This window comes from Leopardus geoffroyi, chromosome B3 (genome assembly GCF_018350155.1).
Source record: "Leopardus geoffroyi isolate Oge1 chromosome B3, O.geoffroyi_Oge1_pat1.0, whole genome shotgun sequence".
NCBI classification, from domain to species: domain Eukaryota; kingdom Metazoa; phylum Chordata; class Mammalia; order Carnivora; family Felidae; genus Leopardus; species Leopardus geoffroyi.
This window is the reverse complement of record NC_059337.1, coordinates 97,665,234-97,691,953: the sequence shown is the minus strand read 5'-3', so window position 1 is coordinate 97,691,953 and position 26,720 is coordinate 97,665,234. Positions and strand designations below refer to the sequence as shown.

General features: G+C 41.5%; 4 protein-coding genes and 1 non-coding gene across 11 annotated transcripts in view; 4 read left to right on the top strand and 1 right to left on the bottom strand.

The window, feature by feature from the left end:
• Positions 1–7,669, top strand: part of POLE2 (DNA polymerase epsilon 2, accessory subunit) — a 31,308-nt gene extending 23,639 nt beyond the window's left edge. For all 5 annotated transcript variants that reach the window (XM_045450897.1, XM_045450896.1, XM_045450898.1 and 2 more), the window contains 4 exons: positions 689–797; positions 1,851–2,027; positions 3,734–3,801; positions 7,555–7,669. In XM_045450897.1, coding sequence (XP_045306853.1) covers positions 689–797; positions 1,851–2,027; positions 3,734–3,801; positions 7,555–7,573 — 373 coding nt within the window. In that variant the 3' untranslated portion in view covers positions 7,574–7,669. The remainder of the gene's footprint in view (positions 1–688; positions 798–1,850; positions 2,028–3,733; positions 3,802–7,554) is intronic.
• Positions 4,533–4,694, top strand: LOC123584690. Its single transcript, XR_006705637.1, has one exon. It is a non-coding gene; the product is annotated as a U1 spliceosomal RNA (small nuclear RNA).
• Positions 7,670–11,763: 4,094 nt separating the features above from the next.
• DNAAF2 (dynein axonemal assembly factor 2) lies at positions 11,764–26,586 on the top strand. Of its 3 annotated transcripts, none has more exons than XM_045450892.1 (4): positions 11,764–15,490; positions 18,544–18,687; positions 20,200–25,424; positions 26,155–26,586. In XM_045450892.1, exons 1-3 carry the CDS (start codon positions 13,601–13,603, stop codon positions 20,701–20,703), a joined length of 2,538 nt encoding a protein of 845 aa, XP_045306848.1. In that variant the 5' UTR covers positions 11,764–13,600; the 3' UTR covers positions 20,704–25,424; positions 26,155–26,586. The 3 variants fall into 3 exon arrangements, with proteins under 3 accessions (XP_045306848.1, XP_045306847.1, XP_045306849.1); XM_045450891.1 differs by having other exon boundaries at positions 11,764–15,595; XM_045450893.1 differs by having other exon boundaries at positions 14,130–14,328.
• On the bottom strand, positions 20,615–24,723 carry MGAT2 (alpha-1,6-mannosyl-glycoprotein 2-beta-N-acetylglucosaminyltransferase). The gene has a single exon (XM_045450903.1). The coding sequence runs from the start codon at positions 24,721–24,723 to the stop codon at positions 23,383–23,385; it is 1,341 nt and encodes a 446-aa protein (XP_045306859.1). The 3' UTR covers positions 20,615–23,382.
• On the top strand, positions 26,186–26,586 carry RPL36AL (ribosomal protein L36a like). Its single transcript, XM_045450904.1, has one exon. The coding sequence runs from the start codon at positions 26,186–26,188 to the stop codon at positions 26,504–26,506; it is 321 nt and encodes a 106-aa protein (XP_045306860.1). The 3' UTR covers positions 26,507–26,586.
• Positions 26,587–26,720: the final 134 nt, after the last annotated feature.

The following is a 26,720-nucleotide window of genomic DNA, read 5'->3' as shown; positions in this document are numbered from 1 at the left end:
GCCCATATTCTTGCAGTGGTGGTCAGGGCCCAGCATGATCTGGCCTCCTATTCCTGCTCCTCTCTTCCTCATTTATTCCAGTCACCACAGCCTCCTTTCTGTTCCTCAGACATGCCAGCCATGCTCTGTCTCGGGGCCTCTACTGTAGCCGCTCCCTCTGCCTGTCCTGTGTTCCTCCTTTGCCTGCAGTGTTCTTCCTCTGCATATCTGCTTGACTCTCTCACCTCCTTCACGTCTGTGCTCAAATCAGACTCCATTATCAGCCCTACCTATTTTCATCATCCTGTTTAATCCTCCAGCCATCTAGCCCTTCTTACCTCACAAATGATCCCTGATAGCCTGTTTTTCTTTTTCCCATACACTTAGTCATCTCCCAACATCCCATATAATTATCATGTTTATTGATATTTTTTCTGACTGCCCTCCCTCCATTAGAATATAAACTGCATCATGGCTGGGATCTTTTTGTTTTGTTCACTCATCCCTACGGTAGTGCTGGACACATACGGAGAGCTCAGTAAATTACTGTTGAATGAATGGAAGGATAGAGTCCAGCTGAATTTTTGCTGTGGTAAACGATGGGTAGTGGGAATAGTTTTGTATCATAAAACATTTTGCCTTTTAAACTATCTCCTTTTTTTTTTTTTTTTGCTGAGGAAGTCAAATTCAACTACTGCTTTCATTTCAGAATTCAGTACTGTACACAAGAAATTATTGTCTTCCGTGAGGACTTAGTGAATAAAATGTGCAGAAACTGTGTCCGCTTCCCTAGTAGCAATTTGGATATTCCTAATCATGTAAGTTAAGAGTCTTCTTTATTAAGCTATCGTAAGTGTTGCATTATATAAAATACTGTTAAGTCACTTAATAATTTGACCTTTTATGTTTATGGTTCCAACTACTTTTGCCAGTAAGTTAATTTTTGTTACTAAGTCAGTGTTTCTCAACTTTCTCACTGAAGTATCCCCTAATGGGCAGAGGGAAGCCCAGAATGAACCAGAAATTTCTTTGAGTCTTCCTTTTTTGCCTTAAAACTCATAAATCTTACGTTGTACTTCAAAATATATATGTATTTATTTTAAAAAGTATTTACCTCGGGGCACCTGGGTGTCTCAGTTGGTTAAGCATCCGACTTCAGCTCAGCCCGTGATCTCACGGTTCATGAGTTCAAGCCCCACGTCGGGCTCTGTGCTGACAGCTTGGAGCCTGGAGCCTGTGTCTCCTCTCTCTGACCCTGCCCCACTCCTTCTCTGTCTCTTAAAAATAAAATAAACATTAAAAAAAATTTTTTTTTAATGTTTACCTCATCACGTTCATTATTTTATATGATCTATATGATCTGTCCACATCGGGAGGGTATGTAATGTTTATCTTGTAGCTTCAGGGTTCCTTGAAGTGGTACATGGATCCCCATGTACCATTTGGGGAAATGTGGAGGTACATCTTACAGAGCATTTTTAGTATTTATTTTATAATATTTAAAGTTTATGTAGGCTACGTATCTATTCTTGGCATTACTCAAGCTGTGGAATTATTTTTAGATGAACATAATTAATAACTGAGTTTATTATACAGTTAAAAGTACAACTGTTCCAGTGTGACTATTTTGGGGGAGTAGCTTTTATGATAAGTGGTGTTAAATGAAAACTCACAGATTTTTTCCTAAAATACAGGATAGCTTATTTCATTTCATATCAGTGTTTCTCAAAGTTCTGTGATTTAAACTTCTCCTAATTGTTTCTCAAATTTTCTAAGTACTTCTGGTAATTGATATTTAACGTAAAGTTATTTGTTAGCAATTTTAACTTTTACAAATGAGCTGAAGTTTGTTTTATATCATTCTTTTGTAGTTTGTAAAGACGATCTTATCCCAAGGACACCTGACCCCTCTCCCCCTCTATGTCTGCCCAGTGTACTGGGCATATGACTATGCTCTGAGAGTGTACCCTGTGCCTGATCTCCTGGTCGTTGCAGACAAATACGATCCTTTCACTGTGACCAATACAGAATGCCTCTGTATGAACCCGGTAAGAACGTCATCAACCTTATATGGGCATAGTTCGTCAAGACTGGAGTGTTATTTCTTTACATTAAAAAATTTAGTAAAATCACTGTTAGGAGTAAAAATATGCTATTAAGGAAACATTGAATTAATGTGGTACACACAGAAAGTTCTTCAACTTTCAGATAGCATGTGACTGTAAAGTAATGTAACTTAAAAAAAAGAAGACACCAAAGCTTATAAATCCAAATGAGTATTTTTCCCCTTCAAGGTAACTTATCTTAGGATTCCTTTCTGGGAATTGCTTTCAGAGCCTGTATCTCATTCTCTTTAAATATTTTAATGTCCTTTGTGGATGATTTTGACTTTTGGAAATTTGTGCAAGTCCCAGAAACCTAAGCTGGATGAATGTGGGAATTCTTACTCGGACACAATTTCTACAGAAGTAGAATTGCCTTTTCATATTTGGGGAATTACTGCATAAACACTGTTGATGTGATACAAACTATCTTCAGTAGTGATTTTTACTTTGTATTCTTCATTGATTCTTATGAATGTTAGACCTATTTTAATACTTTTTTGTTTTGTCTAGGCCATTTCTAGAAACATCATGATTTACTATTGGTTACTGCTTTCCTCAAACACTCATTTATTTTGTCCAGCTTTCTCTAAGACAGGGTTTCTTAACCATGCAACTGTTGACATTTTGAACCAAAGAATTTTTTCTTGGGGAGCACTGTCCTGTGCGTCAGAAGGGTACTTAGCAGCATCCTTGACCTCTCCCCTCTAGATGCCAGTAGCAGCCCCCAGTTATTAACAGTGGGAAATGTCTCAGGATATTTGCCAAATGTCCCCTTGGGGGACACAATTTTCTGTGGTTGAGAACTGCTCTGAGGAGGGGCACAGTCAACAATTTGCTTTCACTGTTTGAAATTTGTGGCCTGATTTTTTTAGAACCTTTATCCACTTTTCCAATATTCTTTCACAATGAGGCTATTTCTTATTTAAATTTTACTCTTTGGGTGTTCTCATAGTTAATGCTTTATTTGATAACACCTTATTTCTGAATTTTTCCACTTTCTCATCCGGTAGGCCGGTAAACAGCCCTCTCTACACCATCATTCTATCCTTTTTTACCTTATTTATACCTTTTGGGCAAGCCCCAAACTTGCCTTTGACATTGCTCCTTCCCTTCTTGACACTTCTACTAACGAATGCCCGCAACAGGCCAGACATTGAGTTGGTGCCAGGCACACAGAGATTGAAACAAAAAGACCATCTCTGCCCTAGAGTTTAGTAGTGGACGCATTGTGGGATTACTGCTCAGTTGCTTTGGGGGCACCTGAGAGGGGTATCAACCTAGATTTTTCACTGGAGGGAGAGAGGGGCAGGAAAACTTTCTTCAACATGATGTTTACGTGTCTTATAGGTGTATGTAGCATTGCACAGTACAGCATTTTTTAGGCTAGGTAGAGCCACCCTAAGCATTTCCCGATACATGTTAGTAGAAGACAGTCTAGCCAACTTGAAAGACTTTTGCTTCAGGTGGAGCCATTTTATAGTAATATCTTCTCTCAGCAAAGATGGGGGGGGGGAACATCTGCCTCATTACTTTATAGTCACATCTTACAACTTTCTTTTTAAGTCATGAGCAAGGAGTTTGATTTTAAAAGTAGGAATTCTTTTTAGGACAGTTGAGTGTTCACTTACAGGCATTTTTTTCTCCCAAAGGGATCTTTTCCAAGAAGTGGATTTTCATTCAAAGTTTTTTATCCATCCAGTAAAATAGTAGAAGACAGGTAAGTGTACCCCCAGAAACAACAAGAAAGAGGTGTCTTTTAGTAGTGTATTGCTGAAAATCACAAGTCCTGTAGGTGTGCTGAGGTTTTTAAAATATCTGTAATTGTCTTTTGGAATGTTCTAGGCTGAATTTCTGGTCATGCTGTGGGACATAGAATTGTATGTACTTGATGGCACATTTGTGATAAAACAGATTAAGAACTGTTTTCTGAGGAATATCTCAGAACAGCTCTGGAGCTGGGTTAGTTCTTTTATAGGCTGACTTCTGATAACATCATTATTCAGAGAGGTCAGCCCCACCCTCCACATGGTTGATTCTCAAAACCTAGGTAGTCTGCCTTAAATTGGCAGCAAACAAGTGTGTGTGTGTGTGGTGGGGGGGGGGTGCAGGGACTGGATGTGTGTGTGGTGATGGTGAGGGGTTGGGGTTGGGAGGCTGTCTTGGGAAAAAAGAATAATGACCTGGGAGGGCAGTGGTTTTCAAAGGGTGATCTATAGACCACTCTCATCCAAATCTTCTGGAATCCTTGTTAAAAATGTTATGTTTCTGGGGTGCGGAGCATCGGTGGCCCAGTTGGTTTAAGTGACCAATTCTTGATTTCAGCTCAGGTCATGATCTGAGGGTTCGGGGGTTTGAGCCCTGCATTGGGCTCTGCACTGACATCGCAGAGCCTGATTGGGATTCTCTGTCTCCCAAAATAAATTAACACTTAAAAACAAAACAAAAAAGTTTCTTACCCTGGCCCAGGAGATACCATGGTCATGAAAGTGGTTTTCCCAGGGCAAGTCTTATCCATTGCACTCCGGGTGTGCCAACCCCTGCGATGTCCCTGAATGTGGGAAGCCCGGCTGCATAATTTGTGGCAGTGGGGAACTGCTTTTGTGTTCCCTGCTGGAGGCGGGAACTTAATCCAGGATTAAGCTGGAACTTAATCCTGTTAAATTCCAGGATTCTGCTCCAGACCTATCAAATGTCTCTAGTTTAGGGCCCAAGAATATGCATTATTGACCCTATTTCTCTTGGATTCGGGCATCCTAACATGCGATTTCTCAGTTAATCATATTTTGAAAATGCTCCCACATTCAGATAAGAACAAGTGAGCAAGTAACTGCCTTCTGGGTTCTTGTCAGAGAATATAATCTTGAACACACAGCCCAGTTGTCTTTCATTTTTGGGGGGCAATTAACATATTTACTCAAATAAAAACAAACATGAGTACATTATAAAAATTTCGATGTTTAAAAGTATAAAATTGGAAAGGAAAAATACATATGCTTCCTAACCCTGAAACCATGATTAAGTTTCTTACATATTTCTTGAAAAAAAAATGCATTGTTCTTGCTGCTCAATAACTCATGGAGGATTTAAGTCCATTCTCTTTGAGATACTGTAAATTTTATTCTTGGATTCACTCACTTGACACATATTTGACTCTTACGGCATTCCAGACACTGCTTAATTTGTGGAATGAATACAGCCAGACAGATACTCATTAAGGTCGCAGATATTCTAGTCTATTCTATAAGCCCAACAAATGTCTGACTCTACCTAGCCCGCACTGAATCCTAAACTGCCCCCCCCCCCACCTGATTTGGAATGCCCTTAGGTAAGAGGAAGCACCTGTCTCCAGTCTCATGGCTCCCTATTGTCACACCTGGATGCCCCTGAGGGCATCTGATTTTGTGATCCCAGGATTAAGTCACCTCTGAGGGGTGTCTGCCAGGAGCATATTTTGTCCACCTTCAGGATGACTTTTACTGAACTGCGATTTGATATGAAACTTACTCTGCTGTGAAAACCAGTACTGGGAACTTTCAGTAGGTCTCAGGACAAGAGAATTCTGTGTCTGTCCCAAGCAACTGTTTATCTTAGGGGAGACTGTGAATCTTCTGAGAAGCTCTCTTTGCTTTAGCTGCTAGGAAGTACAACCCAGATGTGTAGCCCACTTTGATAGCAGCAGAGGAATTACTAGCATAAATTTTGGGTGCAGCTCTGGCTTCATCTTCTCTCCCCTGTATTTTGCCCTTGAATTTCCTCATTTACTTTTATCTTTTTATGACATCTCTGCAAGCCATTTTATACTCTTTTCTTAAAAAATGAGTCAGGATACAAGTAAGTAAATCACAACAGGAAATGAACTGATGTATTAATTATGATGGCAAAGACTTCAGCTGTTTCTGGTAATGTTGCCCGATTGACATGCAGAATTGTTTGCGTTCTAAGCACTTTTTGCAGAACTCTTTGACAGTTCCTGACATTATTGTGTTAGAAGTCATGTGTGTACCCGTCTTCCTTAAAAGTTTCTAGCATAGCCTTTGACTTGCAGTTGACGCTCACTGTTGGTTGAGTTGAAATAGTTGGCTCCTTTATCTTCTATGGACTCAGCTGCTGAAAAGTTTTGACATGATTTCCAAACTATAATTTAGTAGTTATAATTGAAGGAATCTTTTCAGTGCTGGCTCAAACGGGTTGATGTACATTTATTTTCAAGAGAACAGAAGACAATTTGAAGATACAGTGGAATAATTTGGTCTTCCTGCTATTTTTAGTTTCTCCTTAGAAGAAATCGTTTAGTAGATTATTTGTGAAATCATACTGTAGACTTAATCACAGAAACTGTAGTCAAAGTAGATAAGGTTAACCCTGTTTCCATATGTACTCTCAAATACAGTTGTTTGTTTTAAAACACAGTATTGGTGATGTGGTGGAGAAATAAATACCCATTTTCACACATAGTTGGCCAGAATAAAAAGTGGTAAAAACTTTTATGGAAGGGAATTTGACAGGATTTCTTAACACCTAGACTATATATACCAGCGATTCCATTTTTAGGAATTTATCCTCCAGGTATACTTAGGTTTATGTTTAAAAGTAGGTACTGGTGGGGTGCCTGGGTGGCTCAGTCAGTTAAGCGTCCGACTTTAGCTCAGGTCATGATCTCACCGTTCGTGAGTTCGAGCCTCACATCAGGCTCTGAGCCTGGAGGCTGCTTCAGATTCTGTGTCTCCCTCTCTCTCCTCCCCTCCCCTGCTCATGCTGTCTATCTCTCTCAAAAATAAACATTAAGGGGCGCCTGGGTGGCTCAGTCGGTTGGGAGTCCGACTTCGGCTCAGGTCATGATCTCGCGGTCCGTGAGTTCGAGCCCCGCATCGGGCTCTGGGCTGACAGCTCAGAGCCTGGAGCCTGTTTCGGATTCTGTGTCTCCCTCTCTCTCTGACCCTCCCCTGCTCATGCTCTGTCTCTCTCTGTCTCAAAAATAAATAAATGTTTAAAAAAAAAAATTAAAAAAATAAAATAAAAGTAGGTACTGGCACTTTACTGTAGGTTTTGTAATAGCAAAACAAACAGTGTAAACGTGTATCCATGTAAATGTGCGTGCTTCTTCAGAACTTTTTGAATTTAAATTCCAAAGCCTTAAAGGAAGGGATTAAAAATTATAAATATACTTGTTACTAATTGAAAAAAGGTGTAGAATAGTGCTTATTGTATTCTACCACTTAAGTGTTTTTAAAGCATATACCCTCACAATACATGCTTACATATAATTACATTATCTTTGTAAGGACAAATAATTGCTTCTGGGAGCAGAGACGGAGTGTGAGACTGACTGATTTTTCACTGTGTCCCCTTCTAAATTTGGAACAATGTTCATGTAATGACCTATTTTTAAAATGAACTACAATTAAATATTAAGAAATGTATAATAAATTAGGTTTCCAAACTATTTAATTTTATGAATTTCTATTTTCAGCAAACTTCAAGGTTTCTGAGATTCTAAGACCATCTAAAGACAGAAAATTCATCAGTTTCTGCTTAATTTTGTATCTATGTAATTTTGATGTTACAATAAAATTATGATAAACTTAGAATGTTCTTAAATTTGTATTTTATGGAATTTTGTTATTAAGTTATAATAAACATGGTACACTTTACAAGGTTTTGTAGCAAAAATATTTTCTGCATAGTATTAAGAAACATGTGAAAGTATGTATGAAGATGTAATCTGATTATACATTTATGGTTAAAAACTGAAGTTTTGGGGCACCTGGGTGGCCTAGTTGGTTGAGCGTCTGACTCCGGCTCAGGTCATGATCTCGCAGTTCCTGAGTTCAGGCCCCGCTTTGGGCTCTGTGCTGAAAGCTTGGAGCCTGCTTCAGATTCTGTGTCTCTCTCTCTCGAAAATAAACATTAAAAAAAAATTTTTTTTAAGGTTTAATTATTTATTGTCTAGCCATATACCAATATTCATTTTAAGAAAAGTACAAATATTTAAAATTTTCTGAACCCTTGTTTTAGTCTAACTTAGGTTTTTATCACCATAAGAGTCCTAATGGTATATTCAGCAATTTTCAAACTGTTTAAATTTCAAGTCACAGAATTTATTCTAATAGTGAAAACCTTTGTGTCAGGATATTACTATGATAATTTCATAATTATCTTCTGGCACTGGAAATTTAAAAACACATAGTCCCCCTAGATTTTACATTTAGAAGACACAGTGTTTATTTTAATACCATCCCCTCACTTACCTTTTAGTTTATGGCATTGCAATAATAGCCTAGAAATGAATCTGAATGACAGGAAGTTGTTAGAGGTACAAAGAATTTCTCAAATGTAGGAGTATCTTAATATTACAAAGAGCCTGGAATGGAAGACATTTCTTTGAAAGAAAATTAGCTTTTGGGAGAATAGAGAGTGATAGAAAATAAAAATGACATACTGAAAGGAAAACTCCTCAAGGAAATTTAATCTGAATGTAGTGATAAGTGAATTAGTAGTTAAGAGTGAAGTGGCAACTTAAGAAGTGGTTTGAAGATGGAAAATTTGGGGAGAGCATTAGTAGAGGCCTGATGTTAGAAGAGGAAGATTTAGCTTTAATTTCAAGAATAACCTAGAGAGGGGTGCCTAGGTGGCTCAGTCAGTTAACTGTCCAACTTCGGCTCAGGTCATGATCTCATGGCCCTTGAGTTCCAGCCCGGCATCGGGCTCCTTGCTGTCAGCACAGAGCTCTCTTCAGATCCCCTGTCTCCCTCTCTGCCCCTCCCCTGCCCACACTCTATTTCTCAAAAAATAAACATTAAAAAAAAAAAAAAAAAGAATAACCTAGAAAAAGTTAAAGAAGAAATCAAGGCATAAGGTCAAATGCTATATATATATTGCTTGGAATATGTACAATTTGGGCCTTAAAAGTGGTAGCGAAATAAACACTGTAACGTTGGTCCAGTTATGAGAACGAGAGCTACCTATGAAAGATGATGGGTCAAAAGTTATAAATGGAAATTGATACGTGTTCCCTCATTCATTAACTCCTTCATTTAACAAATAATTGTTTCAATAAAGTGAACTTTTTGAGATCTTTTTACATTTAATGGCTAGAAAGACAGGGTGCATTTAGGAGTTAGCAAGGTGAAGTGAAATGAAGCAGGGTAGTTAACTATGAGCAGAGAAGTTGCCAAAACCAGGCAACAAGAATAAGATAGTAACTAGAACCAGGTGGGAATCAGTGTTGTCCAGAAACATAAAGCAGAAGTCTGAAAGATGGAGCAGTAGAGGAGGAGCACTCAAAGGGCATCCTGGGCTGCTTTGGGGCAAATCAGAGGGGTGTTGTGCTCCCCGACTTGGTGCTTACTCAGCTGGAGCGTGGCCCACCTCACTGCAGAAATCTGGGTATGAGTCCCTGTCATAGGAAGGTGTGCCTTCGAGCAGGGGCCAGGTAGTTCACAAGACGGGAGTGGGTAAGATTTCTCTTCTATGAGAAAAGCGAACACTTGGTCTCGAGTGGGGAATCCACAGGAAGTGCAGACTGGAGCGCGCAGGCCCCGCTAAGGACGGCACCTGCTGTTGTTCTGCCATCAGCCAGTCATGGCCACACGGGAAGCCTAGCCCAGTCTGCCATTTTGGAGAAATCCGTACTGTCAGGAAAAGCATCCCGAGTGTTCAAGCACTGGTGACTAATTGAAATCACCAAAGTTTGCACCAAAGACGACATGATTACAGACTGGATTATGCCCGTGAATTGCTTTCTCTGCCTTACAAGCACAGAAATTGTAATCTTGTGTTCTATAAAATACACCTATTAAGTAAGATGAGTTGGGTCCCAATCATTCAATCACTAAAATTTATTGTGGAATCTGCTGTGTTTTCGTAGAGTGAGGGGGCCACAGGCAGGGTAAAATTAAAATGCAATGTTTCAGTTCTGACCCTGTGCACATTCGTGTGTTTTCCATGGAGCGTAGGCCTCCTCCTACCATATTCAACCAGTAAAGCTCCATTTTTATTGTTCTTATACTTTGGGCTTTATTTTTAGACAAGCCTGAATAAAAAAGGTGGTCGGGCTTGGAAAGGGGTAGGAAACTGCCACTCTAATTCTTTAATACATTGTTAAATGTTTACCATGCTAGACACTAAGCTAAGTGCTTACTGTGCTATTTAGGCTCCTTTAGGTCACCATTACCTTTAATTTGTAAGTGAACAGACAGGAACAGGGAGATTAAATAAGTTGCCAAGGTCACACAGCTGGTAAAGGTCAGAGACAAGTTCACTTCATCGTGTATTGTTTCCCTTCTACTCCCTTACTAAACAGTAATTTTTACTCCACACTTCAGAAGTTATACAGGATCATCTATCTAGAGCTGTGTTTTAAATTGAAGGTTGAGTTCATCAGTGGGTTAAAATAAATAGGTCACAGCAGAATAGAGAATTCTTTTTTTTTTTTTTTTTTTTTCCGACGTTTATTTATTTTTGGGACAGAGAGAGACAGAGCATGAACGGGGGAGGGGCAGAGAGAGAGGGAGACACAGAATCGGAAACAGGATCCAGGCTCTGAGCCATCAGCCCAGAGCCTGACGCGGAGCTCGAACTCACGGACCGCGAGATCGTGACCTGGCTGAAGTCGGACGCTTAACCGACTGCGCCACCCAGGCGCCCCCAGAATAGAGAATTCTAAGGTGTTAAGTATTGTTGCATGATACTATTGTTTCAATCATGTGCCAGTCAGGAGTTGGCATGTTGTCAGAGCTGTCTCACTTGCTTTAGTGGATATCAGGCCAACACCCCACTCCTCCCAAAAGGACAATCACTAGCCTGATTTCTAGCAGGAAGATTTATCTTGCCAAGCTTTGCCTATTGTACAACGGGATCATATGATATGTATTATTTTGCATCTGGTTTCTTTCACACAACCTTGTTAATAACATTTATCCACATTATTCATTCATGTCCATTGTGTGGATATACACATTTTATTTGTCCATTCTAGTACTGATGAGAATTTGGGTAGTTTCTACTGTTTGTCTATTACGAATATTGCTATTATAAATATGCACATTTTAGTGTATGTCTTTTGATAGAGATATGTTTCTGTTGGATATATACATGGAAGTAGAACTTCCTAGTCATGAGATATACATTACAGTCAACAGAAATTTTCCAAAGTGATTAATCCAAAAGATACTTCCAGCATACTAGAGTGTCAGTTGCTTCACATCCTTGGAGCACAATGATTTTGTTTTGTTCCAGTGCCTAAGCCATCTAAGCAGTAGGTGCAGCAACTGTGCAATAAATATCTGTTCAAAGAATGAATCTGAACTTACATGGCATTTAAAGCTGTGGCCTTGATTAAGATCATCTGTGAAGAGGGACACTTGGATGGCTGTCAGTCAAGTGACCAACTCCTGGTTTCAGTTCAGGTCATGATCTCACAGTTCACGAGTTTGAGCCCTGCATCAGGATCCACGCTGACAGTGCAGAGCCTGATTGGGATTCTCTCTCTTTCTGCCGCTCTCTGGCCCTCTTCCTCTCAAAAAAAAAAAAAAAAAAAAAAAAAAATCATCTGGAAAGAAATGCAATTTTTTTTTTAATGTTTATTTATTTTTGAGGGGGGGCGGGGAGATCATGAGCCAGGGAGAGGCAGAGAGAATCCCAAGCAGGCTCCATGCTGTCAGTGCAGAGCCTGACACGGAGATCGATCTCATGAACTGGGAGACAATGACCTGAGCCGAGACCAAGGGTCGGACACTTAACTGACTGAGCCATCCAGGCGTCCCCTAAAAATTCAATTAGATAACAGGGCTGATGAACAAACTTTGGGTGACTCCTACAGTTAGAGACCAGGCAGGAGAGAACAAGCAGAGGAGGAAAATGGGAGAGCATGAAGTTCTTCAAGAGTAAAGTAGGTTTCAAGGAGGGGGCAGTCAACTGTTTTTGAATGCTGCCAAGAGATTGTAAGATGGGGGCAGAGGCTGGGAAAGGAGTTAGATTTTTGGTTATTTAAAACCTGAGGGACTTAAACATTAAATCATTCACATTGAGACCTCATATAGATAACCGGATATAGGAGTCCAGTGTTTAGAACCTGATATATAAGCCTGGTATTTGTGAGTGTAAATGTATTTGTGAAGGAGAGAATGTAAATGGATAAGAGACTGGGTTCCAGCCCTGAGGCATTTCTACTGCAAAGCGGAACAGAGGCAAACATTTACAAAACATGATACAGAGTCAAGTGTCTCATGAGGTAGGAGAGAGACTTGGAAAGTGTGTTGCCACTGAGGTAATGCCAACATTAACTGTGTTAAATGCTGAGGACAGTTTCAACAAAATGAGAACAGAAACTAACAATCACTGGATTTAATAACTACCAATTAATAACTACCTTAGTCAGTAAATATTCTTCTAAAACATCACTGTGAATGACTGCACAGAATCCCATTGTATGGCAGTAGCTAAATCCGCTCACCCGGTCTCATTGTTGGAATTCTTAGATTCTTCCCAAACCTTGACAATTATGGGTAATGTTGCCTTGACCACACTCTTAGATTTGAAATTGCTAGATGAAAAGAGTATGTATCTTCTCAAGGCTTTTGATATAGCTACCAAACTACTCTCTAGAAAGGTTTTATTAAATTCTATACCACCCCAAGGAAACACAGTAATTGCAAAAACTGCCTTTGCCATTTTGATCAGTGATATATGGGATCTTACAGTTGCATTTTTGTTATTAAGGTCCTGGGGCACCTGGCTGGCTCAGCTGGAGGAGCAGGTGACTCTTGATCTTGGGGTTGTGAGTTCCAGCCCCACCCTGGGTGTGTAGAGATTACAATCAATCAATCAATCAACTTAAACAGTCCTGAATGTTTATTGCTCATTGGTCATATATGAATAGCCTGCACATATCTCTTGCCCCAAATGTGAGTTGTTTATAGGGCAAACTGGTGATATATCCAGAAATCTGAAATGTTGGTGTAAAGTAAAAAAAAAAAAAAAAAATGTAGATAAGCTTAAGGGTACCTGGGTGGCTCAGTCTGTTATAGTGGGACTCTTGGTTCCGGCTCAGATCATGATCTCAGGGTTGGTGGGTTCCAGCCCCCCAGTGGGGTCGACGCTGACAGCACAGAGCCTGCTTGGAATTCTCTCCCTCCCTTTCTGCACTTCCCCCACTTGCTCTATCTCTCAAAATAAATAAATAAACTTAAAAAAATGTAGATAAGCTTAAACTGAATTACAGCTTGCCAGTATACTAGCTAAGTGACCTTGGTCAGGTAACTTCTCAGGTCCCATAGTCTTTGGGAAATGGTGATCAGGTCTACCTTGAAGTGTTGTGAACAATAACTTACATAAATACTGGAAATTACAACAATTATTATGACAGTTATTCTGCATAAGCAATTGCACCATGGCACAGGAATCTAAAAATGCAGTATGTAGAGTAATTGATTTGAAGAAACTAAGAGGCTATTTGCGGCATTTCCACCATCCCACTCCAATTTCTGCCCCTCCTCCCGGGTGCTGGTAGTGTCACTATGGCAACGACCACGCGCTGCCGCTGCCGTAGGCTCAGTTCTCTGGCGGTTACTGAACTCCGCCACCACCCCACTCTCCGCAGACCAGCGACTGCACCGCGCGTCCCGACCACCTGGTCTCGGGTAAATCTCCCCTGGCTCGAAGGCCAGGAGCCACGGGGCAGGATGGCCAAGGCGGGAGCCTCTTCGTCGCTGGAGGACTTGGACCTGAGCGGAGAAGAGGTCCAGCGGCTCACCTCCGCCTTCCAGGACCCGGAGTTCCGGCGAATGTTCTCCGAGTACGCAGAAGAGCTCACAGACCCCGAGAACCGGCGGCGCTACGAGGAGGAAATCACCGCGCTAGAGCGTGAACGTGGAGTGGATGTGCGGTTCGTACACCCGCAACCTGGCCACGTGCTGCGCACTAGCCTCGACGGGGCGCAGCGCTGCTTCGTGAACGTGTGCAGCAACGCACTGGTGGGCGCGCCCAGCAGCCGACCCGGCCCTGGGGGCGCGGCGACCGGCAGCCAGTGGTCCCTGCCCTACAGCCTGGCTCCCGGCCGCGAGTACGCTGGGGGCCGAGGCACCCGCTACACTGTCTACGACGTAGTCTTCCACCCAGACGCGCTCACGCTAGCCCGGCGCCACGAGCGCTTCCGCCAGATGCTGGACACCACGGCCCTGGAGGCCATCGAGAAGCAGTTCGACGTGAAGTTAGACCGCAGGAATGCCAAGACTCTGAAGATCAGGTACAAGGGGACTCCGGAGGCCGCCGTCCTGCGCACAGCCCTGCCCGGGGGTGTCCCGGCCCGGCCCGAAGGGGAGCCGGAGAGCCCTCTCCCCGATTTCCCCTACCCCTACCGGTGCCCGGCGGTGGCCGGGAACTCTGTGGTCCCCCGGACCCAGGCGCCCTCCCCTCCCGAGGCGGTCCGGCAGCCCGCCCCCACAGAACCTCGCTACAGCGTGGTGCAGCGCCACCACGTGGACCTCCAGGATTACCGCTGTTCCCGGGATTCGGCCCCCAGTCCGGTGCCCCGGGAGCTGGTGGTCACCATCGAGCTGCCGCTGTTGCGCTCGGCCGAGCAGGCGGCGCTGGAGGTGACGGGAAAGCGGCTGTGCCTTGATTCAAGGAAGCCCGACTACCGGCTAAGGCTCTCGCTCCCGTACCCGGTGGACGACAGCCGCGGCAAGGCGCAGTTCAACAAGGCCCGGCGACAGCTGGTGGTCACGCTTCCCGTGGCACTACCCCCAGCGCGCCAGAAACCCACGGCGGAGCCGGAAGAGGCCGTCTACACACCCGGAACTGACGGCGCGGCGTGCTCTTCCGCTCGCGAAGGGGAGGCGGGCCCGGCAGGGGGTTGTGCCGGGATTGGCGGCCCGGAACCCAGGCTCCCTGGCGCTGCGGATTTACAGAGCACTAGTCCGGCCGCCGCTGTGGAGGAGCTTGTCTCCCAGCCCGAGGAGCGGGACTTGGACGAGCAAGCTGTGTGGACAACGGGCATCGAGGAGGAGCCGCCTTCCGTAGCAGGGAGCTCACCTGGGGACGGTGGAGGAGGCTCCCCTTGTACTTCATCTGGGGACCTTGACAGGGGGTCTTCTGCAGGAAGAGGGAGTGCGCGGGGAGATCTCAGTGTTGAGACGCGCGTGATCGGGGAAGGTGTTCCATCTGATCGAGCCATGGGTCGTCCCGGGACGGGCAGCAGGGAACCACTGTGTCCTCCTTTGCAGTGTAATCAGGATGAAGAATCCCTGACTCTGCTAATTCAAGTGCCTCGGATCCAACCGCAAAGCCTTCAAGGGGATGTGAGCCCCTTCCGGTACAAATTGTGCTTCTCCACCCAAGACTTAGTTTATTATTCTTTCTTTTTGCAATTCGCTCCAGAGAATAAATTGAATACCAAAGAACCTGTGGTTAGTATTTCTTCAAACAATGCAGTGATAGAACTGGCCAAATCTCCAGAATGCCATGGACATTGGAGAGAGTGGTATTATGGTTTAAACAAAGATTCTTTGGAGGTAACAGTTCTTTCTAGATTCTTAATATTTGAAATATTCCATCCTACTTTTAAAATTTACTATTAAAACTGGCCCTTGAACAACAGAAGTTGGAACTGCCTGGATCCACTTACAAGCAGATCTTTTTTGAAAAGCTTTAAGTGTATTTTGTTAAGATTTTATTTTCAAGTGATCTCTGTACCCCACCTGGGGCTCGAAATCACCACCAGAGATCAACATCAGGCTCCATTGACTTAGCCAGCCAGGTGCCCCTAAATGTATTTTTCTTTTATGATTTTATTAATAACATTTTGTTTTCTCTAGTTTACATTATAAGGACATAGTATAAATGCAAAATATGTGTTAATGGACTGTTTATGTTATCAGTAAGGCTTCCAATCTGCAGTAGACTATTAGTAGTTAAGCGTTAGGGCAGTCAAAAGTTGTAGGTGGAGTTTTCAACTGTGGGATGGGGGGCGCCTCAACACCCCCCACCCCGCCACCCTTGTTGAAGGATTAACCGAATAAATATTGTTAAACTGAACATCAAGATCAACTACACCTCTTATGGGCGGGTACTCTAGAACTTGGGGCTGAGCATTATCTAGTTTACTCAGGATACAGTTTTCATGAATAGTATGTTCTATTGTAGTTGCTACTACACTTTCAAGGTTATTGAGGTTCTTGAATTTCAGATTCTAACCCTTGAATTTGTCAAAAGCTAAAAAAAAAATTACATGTAACAGATGAATACCTCAATGCAAACCACCAGTTGTTAATTTATGAGTTTAAAAAGTTCCTTAGAACTTCAAATTTTACAGTTTTTAAAAAAAATTAATAGTACCAAAGTACTAATTCCCAGAAATAAAACTTGTTGCAGAGTATATATTGAAAATTAACTTGCTGGTCTTGGGCTTTAACTTGCCAGAAATTTTCACTTCTTCCTGTTATTTTCCTAGATATTTGCTAATGAGTTATATTTTATGAGGGGCATCTTCTGTGAGAAGTGGTTAATTTGAAACCATCCCAAAATAGTAAATAAGCCAGGACTAGGTAAAATACTTTGTGAGAATATAATATGAAATTGAAAAAAAAAAAAAAAAAAAAGAAATTGACTGTTTATATCATCAGAAAGGGGACATTTAGGAAAGGGCAGTTGTTTCCTGCAATTGTTTTATTTCTTTACTTATTTTTAAAGTTTATTTAAGTAATCTCTACACCTAACGTGGGCCTTGAACTCACAATCTGAGATCATGAGTCGTATGCCCTTCTGAATGAGCCAGCCAGGTGCCCCTGTAATTGTTTTAATAAATGTAAAAATAACTTAAAACTGGGAAGAAGGCTTTATGGATAAGCAGTTGAGAGAATACTAAAGAATATATTTTAATCTAATTTTCTAGAAAGCTAACATTATTTTAGCAAGGAAATTAGACCAAAATGGGATTAGGGCAACTGTGTGTTACATCTTTGATGCCTGAAATAGATTTATAATTACTTCATTAGTCATCACATTTGCTAAGGCTGATGGAACCATAATACTCAATTATTCTTCTTTACACTTCACTGGACTAGGCTCTAAGTATTAAAGTAAAATTATTTTAAAATCACAAGAGTAATAGGTGGGTAGACATAGAATATATAATGATTAAATTATATGCATTATATGGAAATAATTATAAAGAGACTGGATTGTGATGGTCAAGGTCAGAATTGTTACTTTACACATAAGTACAATATTATTTATAAAAGCCTTAAATATCCACTGGAAATTTTCCTAGAGATATAGGACCACTAAATTGAATATCTTTTATTAGAGTAAAATCAGCCATTAGAATAAGGCAAGCTTATGCAAATCCTCTATATTTTAATCATAACCATTTCCATTATAAATATTACTTTTCCTTGGGTTTACTAAAGACTAACGTATTTGGTGTATTTTTGTGCAATTAATGTGTTTTTCCAGAGACAGGAACCTTAGAAATGCTTTTAATTGGGGAATGTTTCTATCATCAGTTATTTTGGAACTTAAAATAATAGGAATGAAATTACTCCAAATTTTTGGGTAAGATTTTTCTGTACCCAAGGTTCACTTTGGTAGGCATTCACAAATGTAGATACTGTATAAAATAAGGGAACTTGAAACTTGTCTCTTTCTGATTTTGCCCTCCTATTTGGACCAAATAATGAACTGTGTTTATTTGGAAATTTGTTTTTATGTAAGTATTTTATTTCAGGCAACAATAAACTGATTTTATGAATTTTAAATATGGTTATCCCTTCAACACCCTAACTATATACCTATATTCATTTCACATGAATATGCACAAACTGCTTTGTGTTTGAGAGTCTGGTAAAAGTGATTTATGCATTTCCTAGTAGTAGTTTGGAAATCTTTCCTATGTCTCTTGAAATCTGTTTCATTCTTATAAATAGCTATATTGCTAGTGTCACGCTGGATTATCTCAATGTGTAAAATTAGAATCTACTTCTCAAGTAAAATATTATATTTGGCTGTTACCTGGCCAAGAACTAAAACGCAAACTGGTCACACAAAATTTGAATAAATCCTGTCATGTATTTTTCTTAGCTGACTCATTAGGAAGTATTCTAAAATTAAATTACATTTTATAGCTGTGACTGCATTTATAGACCTAGTGGTGATGTTATTCTTATACAGTATTGAGAAAAAAGAAAGAAAAATATCATTTATATAAGATTGTTAACAGAGACTTAGAAAAGGAACTAGGATTTTTTAAAGACTTTTCTTTTAGCGCCTTTGCCGTTATATGTATATACTCTTGCTACTCTTAACTACTCAATACTGTTTTCTTCTGCCAAAACAGCATAGGAGTAACATTAAACATTTAAAAGTATAATCCTGAACTGTGTTAAGAACTTTTATGAGCTGTTCTTAGATCAAATGTGTCAAGAATAACTTATGAGGCAGATTTTTTTTTCTCTTATTTTAGGAAAAGCTGTTTGTCAATGAAGAAAATGTTAATGAGGTACTTGAAGAGGTCCTGAGCTCTCCATTTAAACAGACAATGTCCTTAACCCCACCATTAATTGAAGTTCTTCAGGTTACTGATAGTAAGATTCAGATTCACGCAAAGGTAAGGATTTGGTGGCCTTTGTAGAGTAGTGATTTAGGACCAGGTTAAAGCCTGACCAATATCTTAATTTTTGATTTCTTGATGTCATAACTTTAAATCAAATGTACATAGTATCTGGGAAGACTTAGGAGTAAAGACCTCTTTGTATGTATTTTACTGTGTGCCATGCACTTTGTGATTTATTTTCACACAGATATCATTTCATCCCAAAGTAACTCTCCATTGAGGAATAGAGTGAGACCAACATTTAGGAAGTTTGAGTACCAGTCCAGGGACAAACAAGTCTTTTTGACTCTCAAACCGTGGGAAGGAGCTGTGTCATTCTGTTTGTTCATTATTTCTAGTTGAACCATAAGTTTGGTTATTTTGTAAAATTAATTACTTAATTAATTATATTTTAGAAAGGGAGAGAGCGAGCATGGGGGAGAGGGGCAAGGGAGAAAGCATGTTTTTTTGTTTTTTTTTTTAAGTTTATTTATTTTGAGAGAGATTGCATGCACATGCCTGCACAGTAGGGGGAGGGGCAGAGAGAGAGAGGAAGAGCTGGAATCCCAAGCAGGCACCACACTGTCAGTGTAGAGCCCAATGCGAGGCTTGATCTCACAGACTGTGAGATCATGACCTAAGCCCAAATCAAGAGTTGGTTGCTCAACCGACTGAGCCACCCAGCTGTCCTGGGAGAGACAATCTTTTTTTTTTTTTTTTTTTTAATTTTTTCAACATTTATTTATTTTTGGGACAGAGAGAGACAGAGCATGAACGGGGAAGGGGCAAGCATGAACAGGGAAGGGGCAGAGAGAGAGGGAGACACAGAATCGGAAACAGGCTCTAGGCTCTGAGCCATCAGCCCAGAGCCTGACGCGGGGCTCGAACTCACGGACTGCGAGATCGTGACCTGGCTGAAGTCGGACGCTTAACCGACTGTGCCACCCAGGCGCCCCATGTCCTGGGAGAGACAATCTTAAGCAGGCCGTCTGCTCAGGGTGGAGCCTGATGTGTGGCTTTATCCCATGACTCTAGGCTGTGGAATCATGACCTGAGCCCACGTTTAACCCACTGAGCCACCCACCTACCCCTAGTTTGGTTATTTTTAGTCTTCAATATTGGACACAGAGATAATTTAGTAACTAGCACAGTTAATTTATATATGAATGTGGGGAGGGAGTGGTTCTAAAGAATCACAGAAATTCAAGAAAACTCAAGAAATTCAAGAATGACCTTATTAGAAAGATTACTAAAGGGTTGGTAGGCCAGGATTATTTTATCTTGAAGGACATGAGGAATCACTGGAAGGAATTAATCAAGAATTAATGCCAGGTTTGCATTGTCTGCATTATTAAAAAATAACTGGCAGCATTTGGAAGATGAGTTTGAGGGAGAAGCCTGGAAATCCGCAGTTCTGCAAGGGTTGTTCCCTCCCAATTAAAAAAAAAATCTATACCCAGAGAGTACTACAATTTAATTTTCTATTTGTTTCAAAGAATTCTTAATTTATTGTTTCTCTTGACCTAGTTGCAAGAATGTAGTAACTCTGAGCAGCTTCATGAAAAGGAAGAAAAAGTCAATGAAGGAAGTCCTGTAACTGAAAAAGAAAATACAGAACATCCTACCACCTCAACAACTGATTCTGATTCATCTGTGGCAGTTAAAGTACTAGAAACAGACGGTTGTGGTTCAGTTGTATGCTTGCAACAAGAGTCTCTTGATGTTTCTCATATGCTATTTGGAAAGTCTCAGCAACCTGAGTCAAAAATGGAACCTGAATTTATAAAAGAAAAAAGTCCCGTTTACTCAAATGAGGAAAAAGATAATTTAAAAGAACCAGTGATAACAGAAGAGAAAGAATTACATGGAGACCATCAATCATTACTAAACGAAACAACAGTTCACAATGTACCTGGTCTTGACAACATAAAAGAAACCAATATGCAGGATGGTAGTGTGCAGTTTATTAAAGATCATGTGACTCAATGTGCATTCAGTTTTCATAATTCTTTGCTGTATGACTTGGATTAATTCTATATAATTTTAGAATTTAAAAGTTAAGAGTAAAGTTTTTTGGACTTAGATTATTTTTCTGTTAACTATTATTGTAAAACAAAGTACTTAAAAAAGTATAAAATTAAAATTTTCAATTTTGATTCTAATGGGGAAACTGGCGATATTTTTTGCATGTATAATTTATACAGAGTTTCCTTAATTATGGTGATTTTTGTGATTCCTCTGATAGATGTGTACTTTTTCTAATGGAGGGTTATTAAACATATAGTTTTAATACAACCTGTATATATTTGCTTCTGTTTGTTTTTGGCTTCTTTTCTTTACCATAACTTTTAATAAAGTTTTAAAGTAAATATTCACTAAGTTGTGTCTGTTACAAAAATTCTCAAGAATGCAATTAACTGGAAATTAATCAGTGTGTGTGTGTGGTGGGATAGAATCTCAAAACTATGCATTTATAAGTTTCACTAAATAGAACATATTTATGTTTGAAACAGAGATTCTTAGAAGTTTACCAACCAATATTAACGATCCAAACAATTACAATACAAATACACTGAATGAAATTTAGTATTTTTGCTTCAACTCTGTATTTTACTCTTCTCATATCTGTCACACACAAAATACAGGTGATATAGTGATACTTTTGGAAACTGAACTTCTTAAAAGGTGTTTTTGGAAGTTACTATTGCAGTATTAAGACATTTCTTGGTCTTACAGAATACATTTATGAATATTTTTAAAAGCTTTTAAGTAATCCCTACACCCAAACGTGGGGCTTGAATTGATAAGCCCGATATTGAGAGTCACATACTCCAACTGATGCAGCCAGCCAGCCAGCCTACATTTACTAATATTAGAATAATAAAAAATCTGGGAATTTGTTCCCATAGGAAAACTGTCTTTGCTGTATTACATGGAAACAAAACAGCCAGTGGTTTCTAGTTAGTTTTTCTTGCAATATCTCAAAAAGGGTAGCAGATAATGTATCTTAAATTATTAGTTTTGTGGAATAATATTTTTATTGGAGGCCAGGAGAAAATCCGAATAATTTTTTTCTCACAAAAATTTTTAATACAGCATGAATGTAGAAAGGAAAGAATTTGTTGATCTAATTGCTGACACCAAGACCATGAGCTGATTTATCTATGTTTCAAAAAAAGATACTAATTCAAAGGTCTGGCCCTACCTTAGTCCTGGAAATTACCTAATCTCTTTAGTCCTTTGAACTGGGGAAAGTCAGATCAGAGCACCAAAAGGTAGTACAAAACCTGGCAATTCATCCTGATTTATATTTATAACCCCTCTAAAATCTGGAACCAGATTGGGCTATGAGGGTAATATAAAGGTAGCATATAAAGTAAGAGAACTATTTGGTCCACCTAAAATGACCGTATGCATTTTTCCGCCATAATGACTCTTAATTTGATGAAATCATTTCAAAACTGTCCATTTAATACATAATTTCCATGGGGTTGAAATGATGTCATATCTACACAGAAATTAATCTTTGAGTAATTTCTGGTTGAATGCAATTATATACTGTTAAGAGAAACTTCCACATTAAATATAGAATAAATTTTAAGCCTGTTTCCTATTATTGTGTGTGCCTTTTTAAAAAGTATGATTTCAGTTAAAATAAAGCCAGCACTAGAACATGTTTCACTGTAGCATGACTGAACTTTCTATCATTGCTGGTTCTCGAAAACAATTTAGGCTGTATTTCACTTACAAGGCAGCTTTTTATTGTTCATTGGCTATGCTTGGCTAATTTGAAAGCCAGTTTCTTCCAAAGGGAATGCATTGTCAAGAGTGGGGTTTTCTTTAATTCAAATTCAGTTGTATGATGTACAAAGGGTTCATATGAAGATATGATGCAAACTATAAAACTTCTAGAATGCCTTTACTGAATTTTGGTGTAAAGAGTAAACAAAATTTCTTCTACAAAATGATTAGGAACTTTTTATGCAAAAATGAGTTATTTTATTTTGGCAGCACTAAAAGAAAAAAAAAAAACCCACTGTATTTCTACATTGAGGTGAAAACAGTGTTTCAACTTTCTTATCAAATACATTCCAAAAGAAAGTGTGTTCTATGAAGGTTCCAAAGCACAGGCAAATCTTAACACAATAATACAGGAATCTGTAATACTGAAAATGTCTGTTCTGATAGGGTGTTTAACAAACATAACTTTTGAATTATAAAACCAGCGAAGCAAACCCTTCCTAGTAACCGTGTCGAGTGAAATTGGGCTTGCTCCATTAATACTCTAATGATTCTATTGTAATACTTTTTACTGTTATGACAATTTTAAATAAAGTTTGCTGTACTTAAAATAAGTTTTGAAAGTGGAAAAGTGTACAAAGTTCCAGATAAAAAGATTAAGAGATGCAATTTAAATAAAATTTCTCCTCTTTTCTTTTACCGGTTAACAATGATTACCTTTAGCTGATACAGATTGAACTTTAAAACCCAACTCCTGAAATGAAAACTTCTGTTTAAATTTTTGTCAGACATAGAAGGAAAAGATTACTATATTTGGACATCTTTTACAAGAATTATTTTTTTGTTTTTGTTTTTTTTTGTATTAAAGCAGAAACCAGTTCCTAAACCCTTTTTATTCAATTGTTTATCCTGTTTGGACAAATATCAAAAATAGAAGACTGTCACTTTTGCTTTTGTAATTGTGATTTTTCACTGCAGTCTTCTATAACTTTTACAGAGTTCATGGTCCCTAATATCTCCCCACCCTCCATTTTTCCTAGGTGGGGAAATGGCTGCCACAAACTTCTCACTGATAGTTAGAGTGTCTGGAAACAAGTACTGTTTGTTATTATTTAAGAGTGACTCAATTTGGGCACTCTGGGTGGATGGTCTACAGGTTTTCTTGTGGTGCATACCACAGTCTCCAGCATGAAATATCCTAGGAACTTGAGGAACCAGCACTTTCCAGAATTTTGGAAGACAGGATACAGTTAAATATTGAAGAGTCCAGTCCCAGTTATAATCATCATAAGTACAGAAAGTGTCTGTGCACTCAATCAACTTCTGATACGCATCCCGGGTCAAGGCTAGACCCATATTGTGCTCTGTGGATTTCCAAGTTTTCACGTCTACCTTGTCAGCAATGCCATGGAAACTGCGACTGGCCGTATAGGTCCCCAGGGAGAGAACATCACACTCAGGACACTCTTGCTGCTTTAACTTCCACATCTTTTTGAAGACATGGTAAAAGTCTGGGGCTAAGTAGTGATCCTCCTCTAGGAAAAGTATGAGGCCAGCATAGTCTCGAAGAACTTTGACCCTTTCCCATACAAAATGCAGCTTCCACCACCAATGGTGTTTGGTTTGGGAGAACTTGGCCTCTCTATAATGGCCAAAGGAGTCGGGATACTCAGCATTAATGCATCCCATCTTCAAAGCTGCATTCTTCTCCAGGTCTCGGGGGCAATCTCTGGGGTCGCTGCCTGGAAACTCGTTGGGGTACAACTGAATGCTGAAAGGAAAGAACACCTGCAGAACCGGACAGAAATCCACCCCAGCGATCAGTTGATTGATTTCTGTCGACCAGAAGTCATGGCTAAAGATGACGAGGACGCTGTCGATGCCCTGGGCTTTCCGGAGGGAGTCCAGCAGCAGTCTGAGGTAATCGGGCCGGTTATGCACCTGGACCACCAGCACCAGCTCTCGAGGGGTCCAGGAGCCGGCCTTATCTACATTCTTCAGCGTCTGGTCGAAGTTCAGCTGGTACACCAGGGACCTGTACCGCAGCGTCAGGTTGTCCGCCTCCGGCTGCGGGGCCGCGGGGACCAGCGGAGCCGCCGACTCGTTGGAGACCCGGCGGATGCCCACGGACACAGCCGAATGGTCCCCGCCCCGGCCGCCCGCACCTCGCGCGGGCTCGGCGTCCAGCAGCGGCGGGGCGAGGGCCTCGTTTTTCCTTTGTCGCCCATTGCTGCTCCAGAGGACGAAGCCGCAGGCGGCCACCACGAGCGTCAGGATCAGCACCTTCCGCTTGTAGATGCGGAACCTCATGGTCTCCAGGGCCGGGAGCGCTGGCGGGCGGGCGCGAAAAGGAGCTAGCGGCTTCTGCACAGAAGGGGCGGGCGGGTGGCGGCCGTCGCCTTGGCCTGAGGCAGTCGGAACTGGACCCCGCGGTTGCCCTAGCTAACTCATCCCGGGCCCCGGGGGTCCTGGGGCCCGAAGGGTCTCAGCTCCCCCGCGCCGCCCGGGCTCCACACATCCTCGCCTGGCAGCTGCAGCTCGGGCAGCGGCCCCGCGGCTAGGAGCCGCGGCTCGGCATCGCCTCGGTCCTCTCCATTCAGCAAGGGTCCCGGAAGAAGCCCCGCAGCGGCCCCACCGCACTCCCGCTTGGTTACCTGCGCCTCCAGCGGCCCTGCGTCCTCTGCGCTCTCATCCTTACACGGGCCCTACACCGCCAAGACCGAGCGACGCAGCCTCGCCCCACTCCGGCGGCGACCGTTCTGACAACCCGCGACTGGCCCGCGGAGCGCCGCGGCCCTCCGGCCCACACCCCTCCGGCCCGCCCCTTGGGCCCCTGGTTGGAGCTTCCCGGACGCGTCCGGGGACGCCAGGCCGCCGCTGCCTGCTGCCTATTGGCCTTTAGTACTGTCGCTCACGCACAGTTCCTGCTTCCGCCTTGTTCCTCCCTTTCCTGTTAGGCGCGAGCGAGGCGAGGCGAGGCCAGGCGAGGATCGCGGACGCCGAATTTGCCGGTGAGCTAAGACGGTAGTGTAGCGTCTCAGCAGGAGCCTCCAGTGATGGGAACCTGGGGATGGACGAGGCCCTTGTGGGAACTGGAGGGCGAGACCCGCTGCCTGGTTTGCTAGAGCCAAAGAACTGGCTTCTCCCTTTGGAAGGTCTCAGGAATGGCGGCTAGTGGGCCGGGAGGCACATATTAAGGACACGTCAGCCTTCAGGGCTGCTCTGACGGGTGGCTGTGCTTCTGAGAGGAAAAGTGAAACCAGACTGATTTGGTTCCCGGAGAAGGAGCGTAGGCGGGCCGTAGCCGAAGCCACTGTATCGCGCGCTGAACCGGGAATGCCCGGGCGCTAGAACGTGGGGGAAGAGGGTGCGAGGAAGAGCCGGAGGCTCTAGCTTTGGCCCTCGCTGAGAAAGAAAATTAGATAGAAACCACTTCTTTTCTTTTGGGGTAGCCACAGTAAATTAAACTCCAAAGGAACTCGCTTTGTACGGGGAAACTGGCTCCTGAGCCCCCTGTGCTGCTGCATTGCATGCTAATTTTTATTGAGTCTCATTCTATACATGCTCTGATAATTTAAGCATTCCAAAAGGTGTGCACTTTTCTGTGTAATTTATTCTTATATGAAATGAGTACTTGGTGGGTCTATACCTTAGTGATACATGTAATGTTTTCCTGAATTTTTAAAACGTTTTATTCAAAATGTTTAACGTCTGCCACTGTAATTTTAAATGTTTTACCAGTTTGAATCGTGCTGACAGCCCTGCTGCAAAGATGGTCAATGTTCCGAAAACCCGAAGGACTTTCTGTAAGAAGTGTGGAAAGCATCAGCCTCACAAAGTGACCCAGTATAAGAAGGGCAAGGATTCCCTGTATGCCCAGGGAAAGAGGCGCTACGATCGGAAGCAGAGTGGCTATGGTGGGCAGACGAAGCCAATTTTCCGGAAGAAGGCTAAAACCACAAAGAAGATTGTGCTGAGGCTTGAATGTGTCGAACCTAACTGCAGGTCCAAGAGGATGCTGGCCATTAAAAGATGCAAGCATTTTGAACTGGGAGGAGATAAGAAGAGAAAGGGCCAAGTGATCCAGTTCTAAGCTTTGGGATTCTTCTTTTCGTTGACACTTGTAGCAACGTTATCTGTATGAAAATAAATGCAGTAATATTTTTGCTCAAATATTCTGTGTTTTCTGAAATACAAATAGAATGACATTTAATGTGATTCAAAATTAAGGAAATAACAGCAAATTTGTTGAACTAAGATTTATCCTCTTCTCAAATTTATTTAAATTTAGTTTCATAAGAATTGGA